The sequence below is a fragment of the Phragmites australis genome, chromosome 11, assembly GCF_958298935.1.
Source record: "Phragmites australis chromosome 11, lpPhrAust1.1, whole genome shotgun sequence".
Classification (NCBI taxonomy): Eukaryota; Viridiplantae; Streptophyta; class Magnoliopsida; order Poales; family Poaceae; genus Phragmites; species Phragmites australis.
In genome coordinates, this window is record NC_084931.1 from 4,140,945 (window position 1) to 4,162,417 (window position 21,473).

At 44.0% G+C, this 21,473-nt stretch overlaps 1 protein-coding gene across 1 annotated transcript; it reads left to right on the forward strand.

Annotated features, from left to right (window-relative positions):
* Nucleotides 1-4,911: 4,911 nt before the first annotated feature.
* LOC133885191 (leucine-rich repeat receptor-like serine/threonine-protein kinase RGI4) lies at nt 4,912-9,196 on the forward strand. Its single transcript, XM_062324865.1, has 2 exons — nt 4,912-8,240; nt 8,345-9,196. Exons 1-2 carry the CDS (start codon nt 5,411-5,413, stop codon nt 8,854-8,856), a joined length of 3,342 nt encoding a protein of 1,113 aa, XP_062180849.1. The 5' UTR covers nt 4,912-5,410; the 3' UTR covers nt 8,857-9,196.
* The last annotated feature ends 12,277 nt before the right edge of the window (nt 9,197-21,473 follow it).

Here is a 21,473-nt window from a genome sequence, read left to right on the forward strand (position 1 = left end):
TCTATAATTAAGATAAAGCGTATTTTACCTGTGCTTAGGTGCACTGTCAAGCAGGGTGAATGCTTTTGTACTTACCTGTCCTTAATCATGAGTTCTTAGGTGCATTTTACTATAGATGCAATTATTTTCTAAGTTCAATGCAACGATGCTGACCTCTGTTTGGAAGTGTTATACCTCGGATTTTAGTTTCACTGTCCCACATCATGACATCATTTGACCATGGAACCTCACCATTATTTCAAGAAACTAACATAGGACTATACTGGACATGAACTGGAACCTAAGTGTGATGATGGACGTTCTCAAAAGTTCAGAACTATATAAAAGAACAACAGAACCTTTGATTTTTCACAACATCAGTGCAGAGAATTTTGAAACCACCACGAAAAGCCATTCTGTGTTGTTCAAAATGTGCATGTCCCATTTAATCTCATACCTAATTTCTGCTGTCACCAAATAATCTGCTTCCAATGGCACAGACCTGCAGTGAAAAGCAAAGCTAGTCTTTCTTGGGAATCGTGAACAATCTGCTATTTCAGGAGAAGATTGGAGCTGATGGTGGGCAAGCAACGAATATACTGCATAATTACGTAGTTATCAGTGTGAAATGCGCACACCCACCTCAAAACAAAAATTAATTGCATATGATAAAAGGTGATGAGGTCACAAAGTAGAGAAAGATGGTTACAGCTACTATATGGATACTTTTGGTTTAATAGTAGCTGCTTAGAGCAGAAAGAGATCAAAGGACATAATTCCACTACCCACAGAACCCGGGCACTGTTCTCGAGATGGTTCTTTAAAGAACAATTATCTTGGTTAATTAAATAATAACTAAAGATGTATAGCTTGTGTGTGAATTGACCATTCACCAATTCTATATCTGAATTTCTAATCATTCCGCTGTGTGCACCAAAGAATTGATTGATTTCTGTGGTTTACAATTCTATGTTTCTATTTCTTGATTTAGCAGGTTTGATGGAAAAAATGGAAATGATAGGACCAATTGGTATTTGCAAACTGGTTGATGGAAAACAGGGTGATTCACAATACACGGGAATACAATGTATTACTATCTGCGCTTCTGGATGATGCTGTTGTTGACAAAGTTTTGTATGCATTTGTCTTGATAAAGCAAACCTATGATTTCAAGTTTTCAACAGATGTTCAATGCTGTTCATATAAAAGATTTATGGATCTGGTACAGATTAATCGTTTTTAAGCCTTTGGTTCTATTTGAAAAGGAAATAAAGCAAGATTTCTACATGGAATTTGTTATTCAGACATCTGAAGCTCAGCTGCTCCTCTGAAGTGTGAAACTAATGTTATTTTCTGGAACTTCGCTTGTATAAATGAGAAAGCTTTAGCTGGTTAAAGTTCCTTGAGTTTGCAAGTGAGAAGGTTTCTGTTACTTTCTCAAGGATGTCAAGCCTTCAGAGTTCAGATCTGAAGAAGAAAATTATGTACTAACCCTTCTAGCTTTACATATTTTCCTTCCTCAGTTGTACACGGTTTCAGTTACGGATACCATATTCTTGGAGAGCTTCGTCAGTTTCCAGTGGCAGATGGCGCATATCCCTGTGTTCGGCAACACGAGAAGGCAGACTCCAAAATGTTTCAGCAGGTAACCATTTAGAAATGAGCCAGAAATTAGCCGCTATGCAGCAAATTCTGTTTCATTTCTATGAAAAATATAGTAACCAGACATGCCAACTAATTGTGTCCAATCTGATCCTGTCTGCATCTCCCTTTGAAATGTGGCAATGTACAACTGAGCAGGCTATTCTGTTTGTCTTCCCTGGTCTAGGCATCACCAATTGACAGGATCTTTTTGCAATCTTTTCAGAAAGACAAAAATTTGGAAATTAGTCGCCGCCCCACTCCATGGCTCTTTTTGTTCATTGCTCTTCACCGGTTAAGGCACTAACTTCACTTGTTTATTGCTGATACATGTCTACCCTGTCCTTAATTGCTTGGAATTAAACAAATGTCCACCTCCCCCAATGAAATCTGTGTTTATCTGTTCCACCATCACCTTCTCACATGATGCCTATCCTTGTCCTTGTGTATTGTATTTTCCATGTCTTTTACCCCTCCATGTGCCCTACCACTTCCCCACCTCTCATGCCTAGATTCCCTCCTTGCCAATGTGTCTCACTTCACCATTTTCATTCACAAAGCAAACTTTCTCATATAGCTGTTGCTCGCAAGCTAGCTTTTGAATATTTTTTTTTTAATTCCCTTTCTCTCTTTTCCCCCTTTCAGTTTGAATTTTGTCCACCTTTGCTTCTCCTAATCCTAAAACTCACCTTGTTTTTGGTTTGTATTGGGTTAGGTATATGTAATTACCCTCCTAACGAAAGATGAGGTGTAATACCCGGTCTATTAGTGTTTCTGTTTTCGACCCGTGTGCCTTAAGTGTTACGGTGTGGTGGAATAATGTCACTTTGATAGTTTAGATTTGTTGGGAGCAACTGATAAGTATTTGTCCTCCAAACATAACACATCCATATTAACCCTTTTACACGAAATGATTATAAAGATGTAAATGATGTACTATATGAATGCAGACCTATCCTACAAGTGAGTTAGACTGTAAGTGAATATTGGGGATAATATGTTACATGAAACACAAGATTACCGATAACCGCATTATGTCTACAAAGGCCTACGAAACAATGGAATATGGTTGGGTGGATCCAGTCATGCGGCAAGTATCTCCAATAGTCCACTCCCTCACGTGATCACTCGATCACTTTTGCTTCATGAAATGAAAGATACATATGCCATACCGAGATGCCTTGTAACCACTGGTCGATTTGATTACCACTATGAGTAGCAGTAGCAGCTTGCACAAGCACCACGAGGAGAACAGATGCATTGACATTTTGCCAACAAAACTGCCGATGCCATATGCGTCATGAAACAAACTGGAGCAGGTGAACAAGGTTGGGTCGGTAGATCTAGATCATGATGTGGTGAAAACCTTGGAAACCGTGCATTGTGCAAATTACTGTACTTTTTTAAAAAACTATCTCTTCTATCGCTATTCAGGAAGCATAGCTTCATCCCTCCATTCCCTTGCATCCATGTAAAAAATGGTTAGACTTTAAGCTTGTGCCAGCTCTCAGCTTCCCAGATGCTGCATTCTGATGCTATGATGTGTATTGTTACCCGCAATATTCATGAACTCTTCTCATAGATTGGTTCATGAGCACTGTTATGCGTCTTGAGATTTTTTCAGTGGTAGCTAATTACTAGTGTACTTGCTTTGTCAGGTTCACCGATCAATCAGCGAGTATCGTTCCTAAGCCTAGTCGATCAGAGCGTGTGGGTAGCTTCTCATGGATGGTTGATAGTTCTACTTCGACCTTAATCTCTATACATGTATGCTATCGGAGCACTGAGCACTTATCCCTGTAAATCAGTTTCTTATACTGTAAAAACAGAGCAGGAGTTTGTACCACAACCGTGTCAGGTAAAACAACCAACACTGCAACAGAAGTTCTGCTTCCAATGTAAATCCCCTGCAAGTTCCGTTATCTTCTACGGGATCGGTAACGCTGCAGTGGTTAATCAGAACAGCTCATTTACCAATGGGAATTTGGAGAGGAAGGAAGGAAGGTAGATCTAGATCTGTGTGCCTGCAAAATTTCCTGCACTTTTGCCAGTATATATATTTCATCTGCTGGATGGCGGCTTCCTCTACATTAACAGAAAGTACAGTGGACAGTAATTAACAATGTAATTTGCAGTGGAAAGGCAAGATTAGATCTAACCCAGGGCATATGACAGCAACTCCATTGAGGGGTTCAGACCCAATCCTCTCTGTTCAATGTGCCAAGGAACAGCCGCTGCCTGCCCGCAAAAAAAAAAAAAAAAGCCGCTGCCATTGGGGTTTATATAATTGTTACTGCATGGAATGAACTGGTTCTCACTCTTCTCTGTGCCATGTGTTACCACTGGTTCACCAGCTGTGAATGATGTCCCCTTTTATTCTTCTTTTTAACTTTCAACTCTGGAGATTCTTACAACCACAGCAGTTCAATTGTCACCCTACAATGGACATAATTACAGTGCAGGGCTTACTGAATGTTTACACGATGACATTAACAAATGGCTATAGTCTAATATGGCAAAATTTATGAATCGTCAACTAAGTGGGGGTAAAGAGAAATTGTGTTCACATCCATTCAGAGAAAAAGGATATGAAGCTGAACGTAATAATATGTTCCGGAAACAATGAAACTCAGCTACGCTTGCCCCGTGTTCAGCTGAAAGATTTCTCCCTACCTTTTCAGCAATTTTACTAACTTTATTCTGAATTATGACATTTAGAATTTGTGGCTATGCCCAAGATATGTTTGCATGGAATGACGAAACTCTTCAGTCTTCAGACTCCTCCAGCAATGCTGCAGCAGTGATCGATGTATCCTTTTGTTTCATATCCAATTTCAAGTTTCAGCTCCTGGCATCCTTTTTTTTTCCTTCAATTGTGCCCCTGCAAAACACAAATTCGCAACCAGATTCTTGCTTGCTGTCAAATGCTACTCCTCTAACTGCATGTTAATTTTATCTTGTCTCCCGTGACACACAGGCTTTCCATGAGGTTACTCAACTGCCTGGGCCTGATGCCGCCGGTGCGGTTTTGAGGCACCATCTTTTCCTCTGACCTCTAAAGCTGTTGCTGATGTTAAAAAAAAGCTCTCTCTCTCTCTCTCTCTCTCTCTCTCTCTCTCTCTCTCTCTCTCTCTCTCTCTCTCTCTCTCTCTCTCTCTCTCTCTCTCTCTCTCTCTCTCTCTCTCCACATTGCAAAGCAAGTAGTCGTTGTGATCCCTACCCAAAATTTAAAAACCTAACCTCCATTCCTAACAATAACCTAGCATTTAGTAGAAGTAATTACACTGCACTAGTGGCCACAAAGAGGATAGCTAAACAAGTCATAGGAGGGACAGAGGTGTATGTAGTGTGCACTGACCCAGCCGGTGACCTTGGATCCAGAGATTCTGCAGGTACAAACACAGCCTCCATTTCCTCATGATCTCATCAAGCTCAACACTCTTCAACTCTCTCTCTCTCCTGCCTATTTAGGCCTCCCTTTCTTGTTCTTACTGCTACCTTAGGCTTCCCTCTACTTCTCTCTTTTCCTAAATGCATATAAAATCTGCACCATCAGACATGGTCTTTCTCTTTCTCTCTCTCTTCTTCTTGCTCTGCTTATACTAAACCTCGCTAGCTAGCACTATGCTAATTGTCTATTAGCCTTGCGACATAAGCAAGACCAAGATTTGGGAGCAATTAGCAGTAATACATTACAATTCTACAGATTATTAGCTGGCCTGGTATTGTGTTCTTGGATATATACTTGCAATTCAGTGCAAGTATTGTGTTCTGTTGTTAGTGTTTGTGTATGGGTCTTGGTGTTATGATGAGTAGAATAAGCAAATGGCGGGCGGCGTGCGCGCTGTTGATGCTGTGCGCGGGCTGCGCCGCCGCCGTGGACGAGCAGGGCGCGGCGCTGCTGGCGTGGAAGGCGACGCTGCGCGGCGCGGACGCACTGGCAGACTGGAAGCCGAGCGACGCGTCGCCGTGCCGGTGGACTGGCGTGGCGTGCGACGCCGACGGCGGCGTCACGGAGCTGAGCCTGCAGTTCGTCGACCTGTTCGGCGGCGTGCCCGCCAACCTGACTGCCGTGGGCGCCACGCTAGCGCGGCTCGTCCTCATCGGCGCGAACCTGACGGGGCCGATCCCGCCGGGGCTCGGCGAGCTGCCGGCGCTGGCGCACCTCGACCTCAGCAACAATGCGCTCACGGGGCCCATACCGGCGGGGCTGTGCCGGCCGGGGAGCAAGCTCGAGACACTATATCTCAACTCCAACCGCCTCGAGGGCGCCATCCCGGACGCCATCGGCAACCTCATGTCGCTCCGGGAGCTCATCGTCTACGACAACCAGCTCGCCGGCAAGATACCGGCGGCCATCGGCCGGATGGCCAGCCTCGAGGTGTTCCGCGGCGGCGGCAACAAGAACCTCCACGGCGCGCTCCCCACGGAGATCGGCAACTGCTCCCAGCTCACCATGATCGGCCTTGCAGAGACCAGCATCACCGGGCCGCTGCCGGCGAGCCTTGGCCGGCTCAAGAACCTCATCACGCTGGCCATCTACACGACGCTGCTCTCCGGCCCGATACCGCCGGAGCTCGGCCAGTGCAGCAGCCTGGAGAACATCTACCTCTACGAGAACGCGCTCTCGGGGTCCATCCCGGCGCAGCTCGGCGGGGTCAAGAAGCTCACGAACCTGCTGCTGTGGCAGAACCAGCTCGTCGGCATCATCCCGCCGGAGCTCGGGTCATGCGCCCAGCTCACCGTGGTGGACCTATCGCTCAACGGGCTCACCGGCCACATCCCAGCGTCGTTCGGCAAACTGTCGTCGCTGCAGCAGCTGCAGCTCAGCGTGAACAAGCTCTCTGGCACGGTGCCGCCGGAGCTCGCCAGGTGCAGCAACCTCACGGACCTCGAACTCGACAACAACCAGCTCACGGGCAGCATCCCCGCGGTGCTAGGTGGCCTGCCGTCTCTGCGCATGCTTTACCTGTGGGCCAACCAGCTGACTGGCACCATCCCGCCGGAGCTCGGACAGTGCACGAGCCTCGAGGCGCTCGACCTATCAAACAATGAGCTGACGGGCCCCATCCCACGGACGCTCTTCCGGCTGGCGCGGCTGTCCAAGCTGCTGCTTATCAACAACAACCTGTCAGGCGAGTTGCCCCCGGAGATCGGTAACTGTACGTCCCTCGTCCGGTTCCGGGCGAGCGGCAACCACATCGCCGGTGCGATACCGTCCGAGATCGGCAAGCTCAGTAACCTCAGCTTCCTTGATCTCGGCTCAAACCGGCTGTCCCGCGCTCTACCGGCAGAGATATCCGGGTGCCGGAATCTCACGTTCTTTGACCTCCACGGCAACGCCATCGCCGGTGAGCTTCCGCCGGGGCTGTTCCAAGACTTGCTCTCGCTCCAGTACCTCGACCTCTCCTACAATGTCATCGGTGGCACGCTCCCGTCAGACATCGGCATGCTCACCTCGCTCACGAAGCTCATTCTCAGTGGCAACCGGCTGTCCGGGCCGTTACCACCGGAGATCGGGTCGTGCTCCTGGCTCCAGCTCCTCGACGTCGGCGGCAACTCACTTTACGGCGAGATTCCGGGGAGCATAGGCAAGATTCCGGGGTTGGAGATTGCTCTCAACCTCAGTTGCAACAGCTTCTCCGGCACGATCCCGTCGGAATTCGCCGGGCTTGTGAGGCTCGGGGTGCTCGACGTGTCGCACAACCAGCTCTCCGGCGATCTGCAGCCGCTATCCGCGCTCCAGAACCTCGTAGCGCTCAACATTTCCTTCAACGGCTTCTCCGGCCGGCTTCCGGAAACGGCGTTCTTCGCCAAGCTGCCCACGAGCGACGTCGAGGGCAACCCGGCGCTGTGTCTCTCCCGGTGCGCCGGCGACGCAGGTGACCGTGAGCGCGGGGCGCGCCACGTCGCGTGGGTTGCGGTGGCTGTGCTGCTCTCCATCCTTGTCGTCCTTCTCGTGGCCGCGGCGCTCATCCTCTTCGGGCGGCACCGACGCGGTACGCGCGCCGGCGAGGACAAGGACGCCGAGATGTCGCCGCCGTGGAAAGTCACGCTGTACCAGAAGCTGGAGATCGGCGTAGCTGACGTGGCTCGCAGCCTCACGCCGGCGAACGTCATCGGCCACGGGTGGTCCGGCGCGGTGTACCGCGCGAACCTTCCGTCGAGCGGCGTCAGCATCGCCGTCAAGAAGTTCGGGTCATGCGACGAGGCGTCCGTCGAGGCGTTCGCCTGCGAGGTCAGAGTGCTCCCCCGGGTGCGCCACCGCAACATCGTCCGGCTGCTCGGATGGGCGGCCAACCGCCGCACGCGCCTCCTGTTCTACGATTACCTCCCGAACGGCACCCTTGGCGGCTTGCTTCACGGGGGAGCGAGCGTCACCGCCGTGGTCGAGTGGGAGGTGCGGCTCGCGATCGCCGTCGCCGTCGCCGAGGGCCTCGCGTACCTCCACCACGACTGCGTGCCCGGAATCATCCACCGCGACGTCAAGCCCGAAAACATCCTCCTCGGTGAGCGCTACGAGGCGTGCCTCGCCGACTTCGGCCTAGCCAGGTTCGCCGACGAGGGCGCCAACTCGTCGCCTCCGCCGTTCGCCGGATCATACGGCTACATCGCTCCGGGTAAGCCTTTGTCCGCTTCAATCCTTGCAGTTCCACCACTAGGTGATTAAAGCTAGCTAGTACTAGATCAACGTCTGAGTTCGATTTTACCTTGATCATCGCAGAGTACGGATGCATGACTAAGATCACCACCAAGAGTGATGTGTACAGCTTTGGAGTGGTATTGCTAGAAATGATCACCGGAAGACGCCCATTGGACTCTTCATTTGGCGAGGGGCAAAGCGTGGTGCAATGGGTGCGCGACCACCTCTGCCGGAAGCGTGAACCCATGGAGATCATCGACCCAACATTGCAAGGCCGACCAGATATGCAACTCCAAGAGATGTTGCAAGCTCTAGGGATCGCGCTATTATGCGCTAGTCCACGTCCTGAGGACCGGCCGACGATGAAGGATGTGGCGGCATTGCTATGTGGTATCCAACATGACGACGCCATTGAGGTACGAAAAGCTGGAATGGGGGCGGGGGACGAAGTGGAGGCGAGGAAATGGGCTGGCCCAAAGCAGCCCGTTTCGCCGACTAAATTGATGACCCTTGTCGAACCAGTCCAGACCCTAGCTCAAACCAAAGCCCGAGCAAATTCAGGTTCACAAAGCCTACTCCACAACCGGCAGTGATGGCGAACGGACTTTAGCCCGGATGGCAAGGGAATCACTCGTAACAGGAAAGACCCGGGTTCGAGTCTGTGGGTGGGGGCGTGTGTGGCAGCACCCCCACCTGCCCACGTTTTCAAGACTTGTGGGTGCGCACTAGTAATTTAAGTGTTTAGATGGTTAAAATGTGCGTTTGTATTAAAAAACTCACTGGCAGTGATGATAGGGGATCCATATAGATATAGGGGTCACAAGTCATGAAAAGCTAATAATGGTTTGTACCATAAAATGGGGTATAATGCAATGGAGGTTAGTGTAAATTATCCAACTGAAATAATTTGCACATGACCCCTGTGTTCCTATTGTCTCGTTTCTTTTGTTCTTGTCCGTGGTCCCAAGCGTAATTTGTGCTCTATGAGCCATTTTTGCTCTTGTAGGGGTTGTGGATTAGTTGGTACAAATGGGACCTACATTTTGAATCAAACATCTAATGGTTTGGGTCCTTTTAGCTTGCAACATGGAGCCATTCATATGAAAGCGATGTTGCATATTTTGATATGACATAACATGGTAACAAATGGTCAATATTTGCATTTTCCAATTTTCGCATCTTGCTTTCGAGTAATCAATAAATTTTGGGTAAAAGAAAAAGGAACTAGACAATTGATGTACGTATAAGTGAGGAAAAGCGTTGCAAATTCGTCATCCGCTGTGCTAATGCCTAGAGATGTTTTCTAGTTGCAGATTTGCAATTGTTCATGCTTGTTCTCTTAGATGAGCATCCACGGTGGTAGCGATTGAGAGTTCATAGCAAGTTTGTTTTTTCCAGAATGAGTTCAAAAAGAAAGTCGTGTCTCCATTTTAGAAAATGTGTTCCGAAACGCTTAGAGAGGCCAATGGGCTTTCGCCATATCATTTCAGGTTTGGGATTGAGCACGACCGGTCAGTGTTTGGTGTGTGCCAAAATCACGCAGCAGGGACCTCAAGGCTCATGCTCCCCCAAATTTCCAGCCCATTAAACGGGGCCAAATTCATCTGCAAAACATGCCCACCGCAGCGCGCGACCCCTTCGAGACGGGCTGGCCTGCTTGGGTCCTATCTGTCTGTTCGTGGGCCGTGCATAGTGCATTGGGCTGATCTTGCTCTTGCCTGATGAACGGTTGACACCCTGTGCGTTTTGATTGTCAAACATAATTAAATGCGATGATACGGATCTTACTCTCGTTCGTTGAACGGATGAGATCTTTGTTACTGCGATGTTAGACGAGTCCACCCAAAAGGTGTCGTCTGGACAGTGAGCAAGACCCTTTAACTATTTAAATTGGGCACGTCGACCTTACTGACATTAGCTGGTCATTTGTTTCCCACCTAGACGAGCAGAGGAGGAGAGGGAGGAGAGGAGAGGGGAGGGGAGGGAAGGGAAGGGAAGGGAGAAGAAATTAGAAGCGAAGTCCTGTTGGAGGATAGAGATATGTTTTTTATAAACCTGGTAGGATAGCCAATAGTGCTAGTTTTTATATAGGTTAGAGATTATATCTAATTTTTTGTTTTACAAACCCGATAGGATAGTCACTGGAAGTAGGTTAGAATATAAATCTAGGTTTAAGTTAGGGTTAGACATAGTTTAGTAACTAGATCATATTTATACATATATTTTAGTAATTAAATGTAGTATTTAGATATATGTTAGGTATTAGATATATAATGTAGACATAATATAGGCATAATTGAGTTAGTAGATGTAGAATTTAGAGGTGTTTGATGTAGCGATACGAGGATATTTTGTTGAAGTATAGATTACATGTTGAGCTATGTTTTTAATGAATTTTGCATTATTGTAGATGTAGTTTTATGTAACTTTTTATATTCTGTCATAATAATGTTAGAGTTTTTTGTCGATGGTTGTCAGTTATGTCAGATCAGTGATAGTTTAGAATTTTTTATAGGGTAGTGAAATATTATATGGTCCGAAAGGGGTAGTATTATCTGTATTTCAGTCAATGGATAAGAGTATTTTCAGACCTATGCACAAAAGTATCAAACACTTGTATGCCTAGTTGATGTGGGGTTTCAAAATACACTGCGAGGTTCAAGAGATGATCATTAGCATTATGGGCAACCATCTAAGAGATAATGTATACTGGGCTATGTACCCACTCAGGAAAGATCAAGTCTGGAGGATGTACTTGCAGGATGTTGTGCAAAGAGGTTGGCCTCCTATGTTGCTTGTTCAATGGAAGAATAAAGAGGTAGATATGGAGATGCAGGGTGGGGGTACGTGGAAGAGGAGGGTGATGAGGAAGAGTATGTTGAGGATATCGATCCGAATGCTGCACATTCATCGAATTATCTGACTGAGTCGATCGGTGAGGCAGATGAGAGGGAACAAATCCTTTATCTAATTGAATAGATGGAGCGGGATGATCTTGAGGCTTACAAATCTCTTGAGTATGATATGTCAGATGATGAGGGCGATGCTCCAGTTCTGGTGGATTAGAACAATCCTAACTTTAACAACCTTATGATGAATGAGAAGAATTAGGCGCTCTAAGAGTGTACACAGAATGAGGTGACTAAGGGTGCTAGGTATTCTACCAGTCAGGCCATGAAGGATGCTGTGATCTAATGGGTGACATCGTTTCGATGAAAATTTATGTTGTCAAGTTAAGTAAGAAGGAATATGATGTCACGTGTGTAAAGGAGGGTTGCGTGTGGCGGGTGCAGGGCTTCAAGGGGAAGTGAGTTGAGTATTGTAAGGTGTCGATTATGGTAGACCATACTTGCACGATGAACGAACTTGAGCTCAGCCGTAGGAACATCACTTCAGCCTTTGTTGCCAATATGATGTATGCCCAGATTGTGAATAACCTAAACTACGAACCAGAGTCCATAATCAGGCAAATTAAAAAAGAGTACAAGTACACTATCAGCTACAACAAGATATGAAGGGTGAAGAGGAATGCAATTGAGATGAGGTTCGAGACCTACAAAGCGTCATATAATAATCTTTCGCACTTGTTGCAGACCATTATTTGAAGGAAGCCAGAGATGTATTACGACATTGATAACTATTCATTATTGTCCAAACTCAGCAAGTATGTCTTGAAGTGATGCTTCTTCGTATTAGGACTATGTATCAAAACTTTCAAGCATTATCGGCCCATCATCTACATCGACGACACTTTCCTTATTGGCATGTAAAAGGGACAAATCCTGACTGCTATTGAGGTTGATGGAAACAACCAAGTGCTACCGTTGGCCTTTTTTTGTGGAGAGTGAGAACACCAATAATTGGTATTGGTTCTTGTACCATGTCAGGATGATACTTATGGGTGCTCAGTCGAATGTGTGCCTTATACATGACCAGCATGCAGGGATGGTCAAGACTATTCAGGATCTGCATAATGGAATGGACGATGGCATGATATGACCTGTGTGCCCAAATAAGCAGAGTAGGTGATGCATGAGGCATTTGGGTGTGAACTTCTTCTGCTAATTTAAGAACAAGAACCTTATGAACATGTTCAATAGGCTGTGCAGTCAGAACTAGCAACAGAAGTTTGATGCTCTTTAGAAGACACTGGATGAGCTGATAAAGAAGCAAACATAGGAGTGTGCACGGAGGCCCATGAGAGGAACGGAGGATGAACTAGTACCTCTTGAGTCCCTACCAATAGACAATGAAGCTAGCATAATTCGAATGACCGGGTCATCTACCTGGTCATTTAGCGAGTGGATTGAGAATGAGCTGAAGAAGATGTGGGCTCTGTTCTACGACACAAATGGTGCTAGGTACGGTATTATGACTATAAATTTAGCAAATATTTATAACTGGGTGATGAAAGGTGTGAGGGAGTTTCCGCTGGTAGGGATTGTAAAGTTCATACTTTAAGGGACCTGCAAGTATTTCAGGGAGCGCTATGCAATAGCGCACCAAATGCTAAATAATGTTCGTCTGATTTATGGGACAAAAATGACTAAATACATGGAAGACAAGACGAAGAAGGAAAAGATGCACCAGGTGAAAGACTTGGAAAATGCACAGCATAGATACATAGTTCTATGCAGGGATAAAGGAAGGAGGGGGTGCAAGCATGAGAGAGTTATCCAAGAGTGCACCCTCTTCGATGATAGGTGCGTTTGCAGCTGTTACAAGCCGATGGTACTGCAAAAGCTATGCTCACATGTGATTATCGTGTGTGGTGTGACGGGGATGAGGACTCAGACGTACATCTCCGACTACTTCAAGAAGGAAGCTCTATTCAATACCTAGAACCATGAGGTCTAAAGTTTTAGGATTTATGGTTCTTTCACAAAAGAACCTATACCCGATTGTGTGTTCATCTTTGATCCCGAGAAGATGAAGCAGAATAATGATGGCGCATAACTACGAGACTCTGTAATGACATGGATGAAGTAGAAGCCGACCGTAGCGTGAAATAGTGCAATAAGTGTAACAGAACATGACACACTTATAAGAAATGCACTGTTGGTATTCCAAGTGTCAACCCCGTGGAAGCATGTCCTTTTAACTTAGCTACAAATGGGAGACATCCTCGTCCTCATTGATTGTTGGCTTCATCAACTCATTGAGTTCGATTAATGTTGTAATTCATGCTGTGATGAACATTCGTGTGCACTACACTGCAGTTTGCTGTTGTAGTAGTGGGACTGTCACTATGGTTGAGGTTGTAAGTTGTGATTTGTTAATATATTTGTGTATGGTTTGAACAATCTATTGTCTCATGTTATATGTTGCATGATTACTTGTTACTCTTTGTTTGTTTTGCTTATGAAACTGTAAATAACTTGTTAACATGCAGGTATGGCGCAACTAGAGTTACTTTACCCTCAGTTCAACGTTAGACATAGTTCGTACCGCATCGCCATGCAGGCTGAGGAGTTCCTGGTACTATGACTCCGTGTATTGGATGAGCTCATGAGGGTTGACGCATGCTGGATCCCGATGTTTGTATCATTGGAATGTAATGTTTTATATGGCTTGTTATCAGTGTTGTTCGCTAACTGTATTATGTTTGCAGGTTGCGTGCTTCTAGGCTACTTGCGTTGTGTCAGCTGATAGAGGTGGACGCGTTGGTGGGTGGATCGGAGGCGCTCATGCGGTTTAGCTATGACAGGGCCCTGCTCGTGGCCCCTACCGACAGGTGGCGTCCCGAGATGCATACGTTCCACCTCCTGTTCGGCGAGATGGCGCTCATGCTTGAGGACGTCTCACTTCTCATGGGCCTGCCTTGCACGGGTGCCGTTGTTGGGGCTACGGACGTGGGCATGGCATGGCACGACGACTTGCTGGGACACTTTTTGAAAGTGCATCTAGGCCCACTAAGTGGGTTTTGGATCATTGATGATAAGCGATTAAGGGACTAATAAGTTTAATGAGATTATGAACATGTATTAGTCCCATTGAAGATCTTAAAAGATGTTGGCGTCCTTCAAAAAGAAAAAAGAAGCGGAACATGGTTCTTCCTTAGATTTAAATTGATTTTATTTTTGAATTTGAGTATATGTATGCCGTACTATCAAAATGAATGCCTATAGATAGTCTTGAAGGTGTCTCAGTGCTTAAAGTAACCTTTTTAACCTAAAGAGGAGAGACACAAATCACCACACGAACACTAGTTTTTCAATGTTACTCTATGTACCCGGAAGTTCCGGGTGCAACTCGGATGTTCTGGGTAGTCGGAACCTCCAGGGGGAGCTCCAGGCATAGGTGCTTGGTTTGGTATTTTAAGCCAATCCGGAAGTTCCGAGTTGACTCGAAAGTTTCGGGTTGGGTTCCGGCCGGGGATCCTTGGGTTCCTTTCTAGTCTGGATTCAGAATGGGTTGGTTTGGAATTTTTGGATTCTATGTTGTGTCTAGACCCTTCGGGTTAGCTTCCGAGCAGGGGTCCTCTGGCGCTAAGTTTCACGCCAACCTGGAAGTTCCGGGTTAGTATAAAAAGCTGCATAATGGCTAGTTTTAGGGGGAAGGGTTTAAATACCCTTCACCCATTCCTTCTTTTGCTGCTGAACAACGACGAGACAAAAGCCTTTAAAGCCATTCAATAGCTCTCCCCACTCCTTTAGGGCATCAATTCTCGTAAGAATTTGAGAGTTGGGTGTGAGAGCAAGAGATTGAATGCTTTGAGCCACATTGAAATCTTTGAGCACTTGAGTTCATCGTCAAGCCGATTGGGCCGCATTTGTTACTCTTGGAGGTTCATCCTCCTAGATGGCTAGGTATCACCCGGTGAGCACCCAAGATTGTGGAGTACCATAGGACATTTTGAAGGTCATCCTAGCCTCCGCAAGGGAAGAGGACAATCGAGTAAGCCCAAGCTCAATCTTTATGATCGCTTGGTGAGGATAAGGGTTGAAAGAGACCCTGCTCTTTGTGAGCACCTTAACGGAGACATAGGATCTTTGGATCCGAACTTCGGGAAACAAATTTGTGTCTCCTTTGCATTCTTGTGTTCATTCTTATTCTAGTTGATTTTTGGGTGATTTGCCCAATCTATGTGTTTGCGAGTTTTTGTTTGCAGGTGTTTTGTTAAAAAACCTCTCACATCCTTTGGAACCTATGGTAACACTTAGAATCATCTAGACTTGCTTAGGTGTTCTTATTTTTTAATTTTGTGTTCTAGTCAAAATATCTGGGTTGAGCTCGGAATTTTTGGTACCTAGAAGTTTCGGATTGAACCCGGAATATCCAGATTCTATTAATCCGTTGTGAAGTTTTTTATTTTGTACATTTAATTGGTATCGAAGTCTAATATCCTACAGGCTTTACCGCTTGGAGAATTTGAAGATGTCGACATCCGAGGAGAAAAGTCCGAAGAGCCCGGATGATGATACATCAGGCGACGGTAAGGGCAAAGGAGTTGCCATTGAGTTCAATTATGATAAGTTGATGCATCTAATTCTTACATTTCTGTGTTGCCCAGGCGTGCACATATTTTGATGGCACATACTATGCTGCTTGGAGGCACAAAATAAAATTGCATTTAATCTCTCTTCATCCAACTATTTGGAAGATTATGTGTGCAGGTTTTGAGCTACCGGATGAAGACAAAGAGATCACTCTCGAACAAGAGCAAAACCTTCAACACAATGCACAAGCCGCAAGTGTGTTGCTTGGTGCCTTTAGCCCCGACGAGTTCAACAAGGTGGACGGGTTTGAGGAGGCCAAAGTGATACGAGACACACTCCAAGTCACTTATGAAGACACCACAAGTATGAGAGAATCAAAGACATAGTTGTTTGAAGAAAAATTGGGAAGATTTGTGATAGAGGACGATAAAACCCCTCAAAAAATGTATGATCACATGGTGGTGCTAGTGAACAAGATTAGAGGGCTTGTAAGTGAAGAGCAAGATGATCACAAGGTGGTGAGAAGATTGCTAAGAGCCTTCGCACCAAGGAATTTCACCTTGGTAACACTCATCCATGAGAGAAGAGATTACAAGAAACTCACACCAAGTGATATGCTTGGAAGAATTATTGCTCATGAGCTTATATAGGAGGAAGCCAATGAAGTAAAGAACCTTGTCAATCAAAGCTCAACCTCCAAGAAAAAAAGGAGTAGTATTGAAGGAAAGCAAGAGCAAGCAAGATGAAGAATTGAGCTCAAGTGAAAAAGAGAGCTCTGATGATGAAGAAATTGCTTTCTTTGAAAGGAAGTTCAAGAAATTCAAGAAGAAGGGTAGCTATAGCAAGTATAAGAGAGACAAGTCTAAAAGAACATCATCCAAGAGAGCTTGTTATGAGTGTAGCAAAGTTGGACATTTCATCGTCGAGTGTCCTAAAAAGAAGAAAAACAAAGATAAGGAAGAAAAGAAGAACAAACCTTACAAGAAAGACAAGTACAAGACTCACAAGAAGATCTATTTGGGTCGAGCTCACACTGTTGAGGAGTGGGACTCTGACTTCGATGCTGAAGGGGTCGCCACTATCGCCATCCACTCTTTTACACCGATAACGTCACTCTTTAATGACATGAGCGACGACGACGACACTCCCAAGTGTCTTATGGCAAAAATACGCAACGTAAAAACACAACCCAAGCTCCTAGATAGCGATAGCGATAGTGGTTGTGAATCTTTGCTTAAAAGTCTAAATACAAATGCTCTGTCTAAAATGAAAGAGCTAATGAAAACAATAGAGAGTCAAGAGGAGATTCTCAAGAAGTAAGAGAATTTGTTCATCCTTGAAAAGGAGAGAAATCTTGAACTCGAGGATCTCTTTGCTAAAGAGAAGGAGAAAGTTAAGAAATTGATCAAATATCTTGATTTGGCCAATATCTCAATTGCTAGTCTAGAGGGTAGCAATGCCACACTTAAAGAGAATTTTAATTATTTGGATGAAACTTATAAATCTCTTGAAGTGCAATTTGATTCCTTTAGGAATAACATCTCTTCCTCTAATGATGCAACATTGCTCTCTAATGCATCCACTAGTCAAGGTTGCTGTTGTTACTATAATATTGATATAAATACTTGTGCTACTAATGCACAATCCTTGGAAGCATTACAAAAGAAAAATGAGAGGTTAAATGCTTTGGTTAAATATGGATGCTTGAAGACATACAAATCCAAGGATACCTTATACAAGACCGTTGAGGTCAATGACAACAAGCAAAAGAGAGGGTTTGGCTTTGACATGCTTATGAGTGAGCCAAGTGAGCGTATGGTGATAAATGGCAAGGAGTGCCTCAAGTTCATCAAGGGAGGCAAGCAAGTTGATCTCTCCACACAAGCCAAGCAATCTCAAGGCCATGCATCTCAAGCTACCTTTTATGCCTCTTATGTGCTTAAGAGAAACCACCGTGGTGAAGTGATTGCTCTATATGTTGGTGCTCGCATAAAGGATCGAGTTGTGAAAAGGAATGTGTGGGTGCCAAAAGTTCTTGTGACTAACGTGAAAGGACCCAAACAAATTTGGGTACCTAAAGCGAAAACATAATTTGTTTTGTAGGTATACTCCTCCGGTGGATCAAGTTGAGTGCTTGATAGTGGATGCACCAATCATATGACCGGAGAGAAGAACATGTTCTCATCATTTAAAGAAAATGAAGAATCATATGAGAACATTATATTTGAAGATGATGGAAAATGAGAGGTAATTAGTTTAGGTAAAATCGCTATCTCAAATGATCATTCTATCTCAAATATCTTGTTAGTTAAATTTCTTAGCTATATTTGTTGTTCGTATCATAACTTTGTGAAATGAGCTATAATTGTCTTTTTACAAATGAGGGTGTGACCGTTTCTAGAAAGGAAGACTCCTCAATAGCTTTCACCGGTCATTTAAAGGGCAAGCTTTATATTGTTGATTTTTCAACGGATGAAGTGAGGCATAAAACTTGTTTGATTGCTAAGTCTAGCATGGGTTGGCTATGACACCGCTGGCTAGCCCATGTTGGCATGATGAATTTGTCTAAACTTGTAAAGGGGATCACATCATATAACTACCAAATGTTTCTTTTAAGAAAGATAGAATTTGTAGTGCATGTCAAGCGGAAAAATAAGTTGGAGTTTCTCACCCTGCCAAGAACGTGATGACGACCACAAGGTCATTGGAGATTCTTCACATAAATTTGTTTGGACCAATTGCCTATATAAGCATTGACAGTAACAAATATGGCTTAGTTATTGTTGATGATTTTTCTCGTTTCGCTTGGGTGTTCTTTTTGTATGATAAGAGTGAAACACAAGCCATATTCAAGAAATTTGTGAGAAGAGCTCAAAATAAATTTGATGTGAAGATCAAAAGGGTGAGAAGTGATAATAGAACTGAATTAAAAATGCACAAGTTGAAGAGTTTCTTGATGAAGAAAGGATAAAGCATGAATTCTCGACACCCTACTCTTGTCAATAAAACGATATTGTCGAGAGGAAGAATACGATTCTCATAGAGTCAGCAAGAACCATACTTGATGAGTACAAGATATCAGATCAATTTTGGGCGGAGGCCATTAAGACTGCATGCCATGCCATCAACTGGTTATATCTCCACAAGATCTTGAAGACAATCGCTTATGAGCTTCTAACCGGTAACAAGCTAAATATGTTTTACTTTAGATTTTTTGGTAGTAAGTGCTTTATTCTAAATAAGAAGGCTAAAAGTTCTAAATTTGCACCTAAAGTTGATGAAAACTTTTTGCTTGGATATGAATTAAATGCCTATGCATACCGTGTTTTCAACAAAACCACCGATTATGTTGAAATCATGCGTGATGTGATATTTGATGAAACTAATGACTCTTAAGTAGAGCAAATTGATCCTAATATTTTAGGTGATGAAGAAATTTCAAGCAAGACGATAAAAAAGATGACAATAGGTGAAATTAAGCCTCAAGAGCTCTGAGAGCTACAAGTGACCAATAATGATCAAGATCATCCATTTTCATCAACTCAAGTGGTGCCACCTACATCAAATCAAGATCAAGACCAAGAACAATGTCAAGATCGAGGTCAAGATCAAATTCATGACAACTCCAACAATTTTCTTAATGATGAAGAGGGAGAGATTCAAGCCCAACCTCAAGTGCCACATCCAAGAGTTCACCAAAGAATCCAAAGTGATCACTCGGTTGACAACATTATCGGTGATATACAAAAGAGGGTAATTATTTGTTCATGAATTGCAAATTTTAGTGAATATTACTCCTTTATTTCTTCTTTGGAACCTTTAAAGGTACAAGACACACTTGGAGATCTGGATTGAGTGATGGCCATACAAGAAGAGATCAATAATTTCAAGAGGAATGAAGTCTTGTCCTTGATGGAAAGACCCAATCAAAATGTGATTGGTACCAAATAGGTCTTCCGCAACAAGCAAGATGAGAAGAGGATCGTGATAAGAAACAAGACACAATTGGTTACTTAAAACTTCGCACAAATAGAAGGTTTAAAGTTTGGTGAGACTTATACTCCCGTAGCTAGGTTTGAGTCAATTCGTATATTACTTGCCTATACTATTTACTATGATTTCAAGCTATACCAAATGGATGTGAAGATCACTTCTCTAAATGGGTCAATCTCTAAATCAGTGTATGTGGAGCAACCATCCAGATTTGAAGATTCCAAGTATCCTAACCATGTATACAAACTCCATAAGATGCCTTATGAACTTAAGCGAGCACCTAGATCATGGTATGAACACCTTAGGGATTTTCTCATAAAAAAGGGTTTTGAAATAGGCAAAGCCGATTCTACTCTCTTCACTAAAAATATCGATAATGTTTTATTTGTTTGCCAAATATATATCGATAAAATTATATTTGGTTCTACTAATAAAAAGTTTTGTGAAGAGTTTAGTAGGATTATGATGAAGAGGTTTGAGATGTCAATGATAGGGGAGTTGAAGTTCTTCCTAGAATTTCAAATCAAACAATTCAACGAAGGGACATTCATATGTCAAACCAAGTACATCAAGAATATACTCAAAAAATTTGACATGGAGAATACCAAGCCAATAAAGACTCCCATGCAAGAAAATGGACATCTTGATCTCAATAAAAAAGGAAAGACTGTGGATCAAAAGGTATATTGCTCCATCATTAGACTTTTACTTTACTTTTGTGCATCTAGGCCCGATATAATACTTAGTGTGTGCATGTGTGCAAGATTTTAAGCCACTCCAAAAGAGTGCCATTTGATGGCCGTTAAGAGAATTCTTAGATATTCGGTTCATACCCCTTATCGTGGCTTATGGTATCCTAAAGGTTCAACCTTTAACCTTATCGGCTATTCAAATTCCAATTATTCCAGTTGCAAAGTGGATAGGAAGAGTACCTCGGGGACTTACCAATTCTTATGTAGGTCCTTGGTCTCTTAGTCCCCAAAGAAACAAAATTCCGTAGCACTATCCACTGCCAAGCCGAGTATGTTGCAGTGGGTGCTTGTTGTGCTCAACTACTTTGGATGAGGCAAACCTTGAAAGACTATAGCTATAACATGACACTTTTGTGTGAAAATAAGAGTGCTATAAAAATAGCTAACAATCCTGTGCAACCGTCAAGAACCAAATATATAGATATCCGACACCATTTCTTGAGAGACTACTTAACCAAAGGGGATATTGATATTCGTCATGTGAGAACTAAAAAACAACTAGCCGATATCCTCACTAAGCCACTAGACGAGCAAAGGTTTTGCGTGTTGAGAAGTGAGCTAAATATCTTAGATTATCGTAACGTGACTTGATATGTTGCATACAATTAAATGTTCTAGTCTTGTAGTTTTGATAGCTAGAAATTTGTGAAAATCTCTTTTAGTGGTATTTTCAAAAGATTTGATTCTTTGATCTTATGATCATATATTGCTACTTGTGATCACTGTTATGTATTGTTGTTTGTTGGTTGATCACAAGTGGTAAAATTTCTTATATGTCCAACTTTCCAATCTCTCAAGGATCCAAATCAAATCTCATCTTCAATCTCAGTTCTGTAATCCTCCAGAACCCAGAAGTTCCGGACATAGCCTGGAAGTTCTGGATTCTGGAAGTCCTCAGCCTCCTGTTTTTCTCTATCGAGTTGATAGAACCTGGAAGTTCCGGCTTCACTCGAAAGTTCCAGATTCTGCCAGCTAACCCGGAGGTTCCAAGTTCCCCTCTGGGTGATCCTTCTCTATCTCAAACTC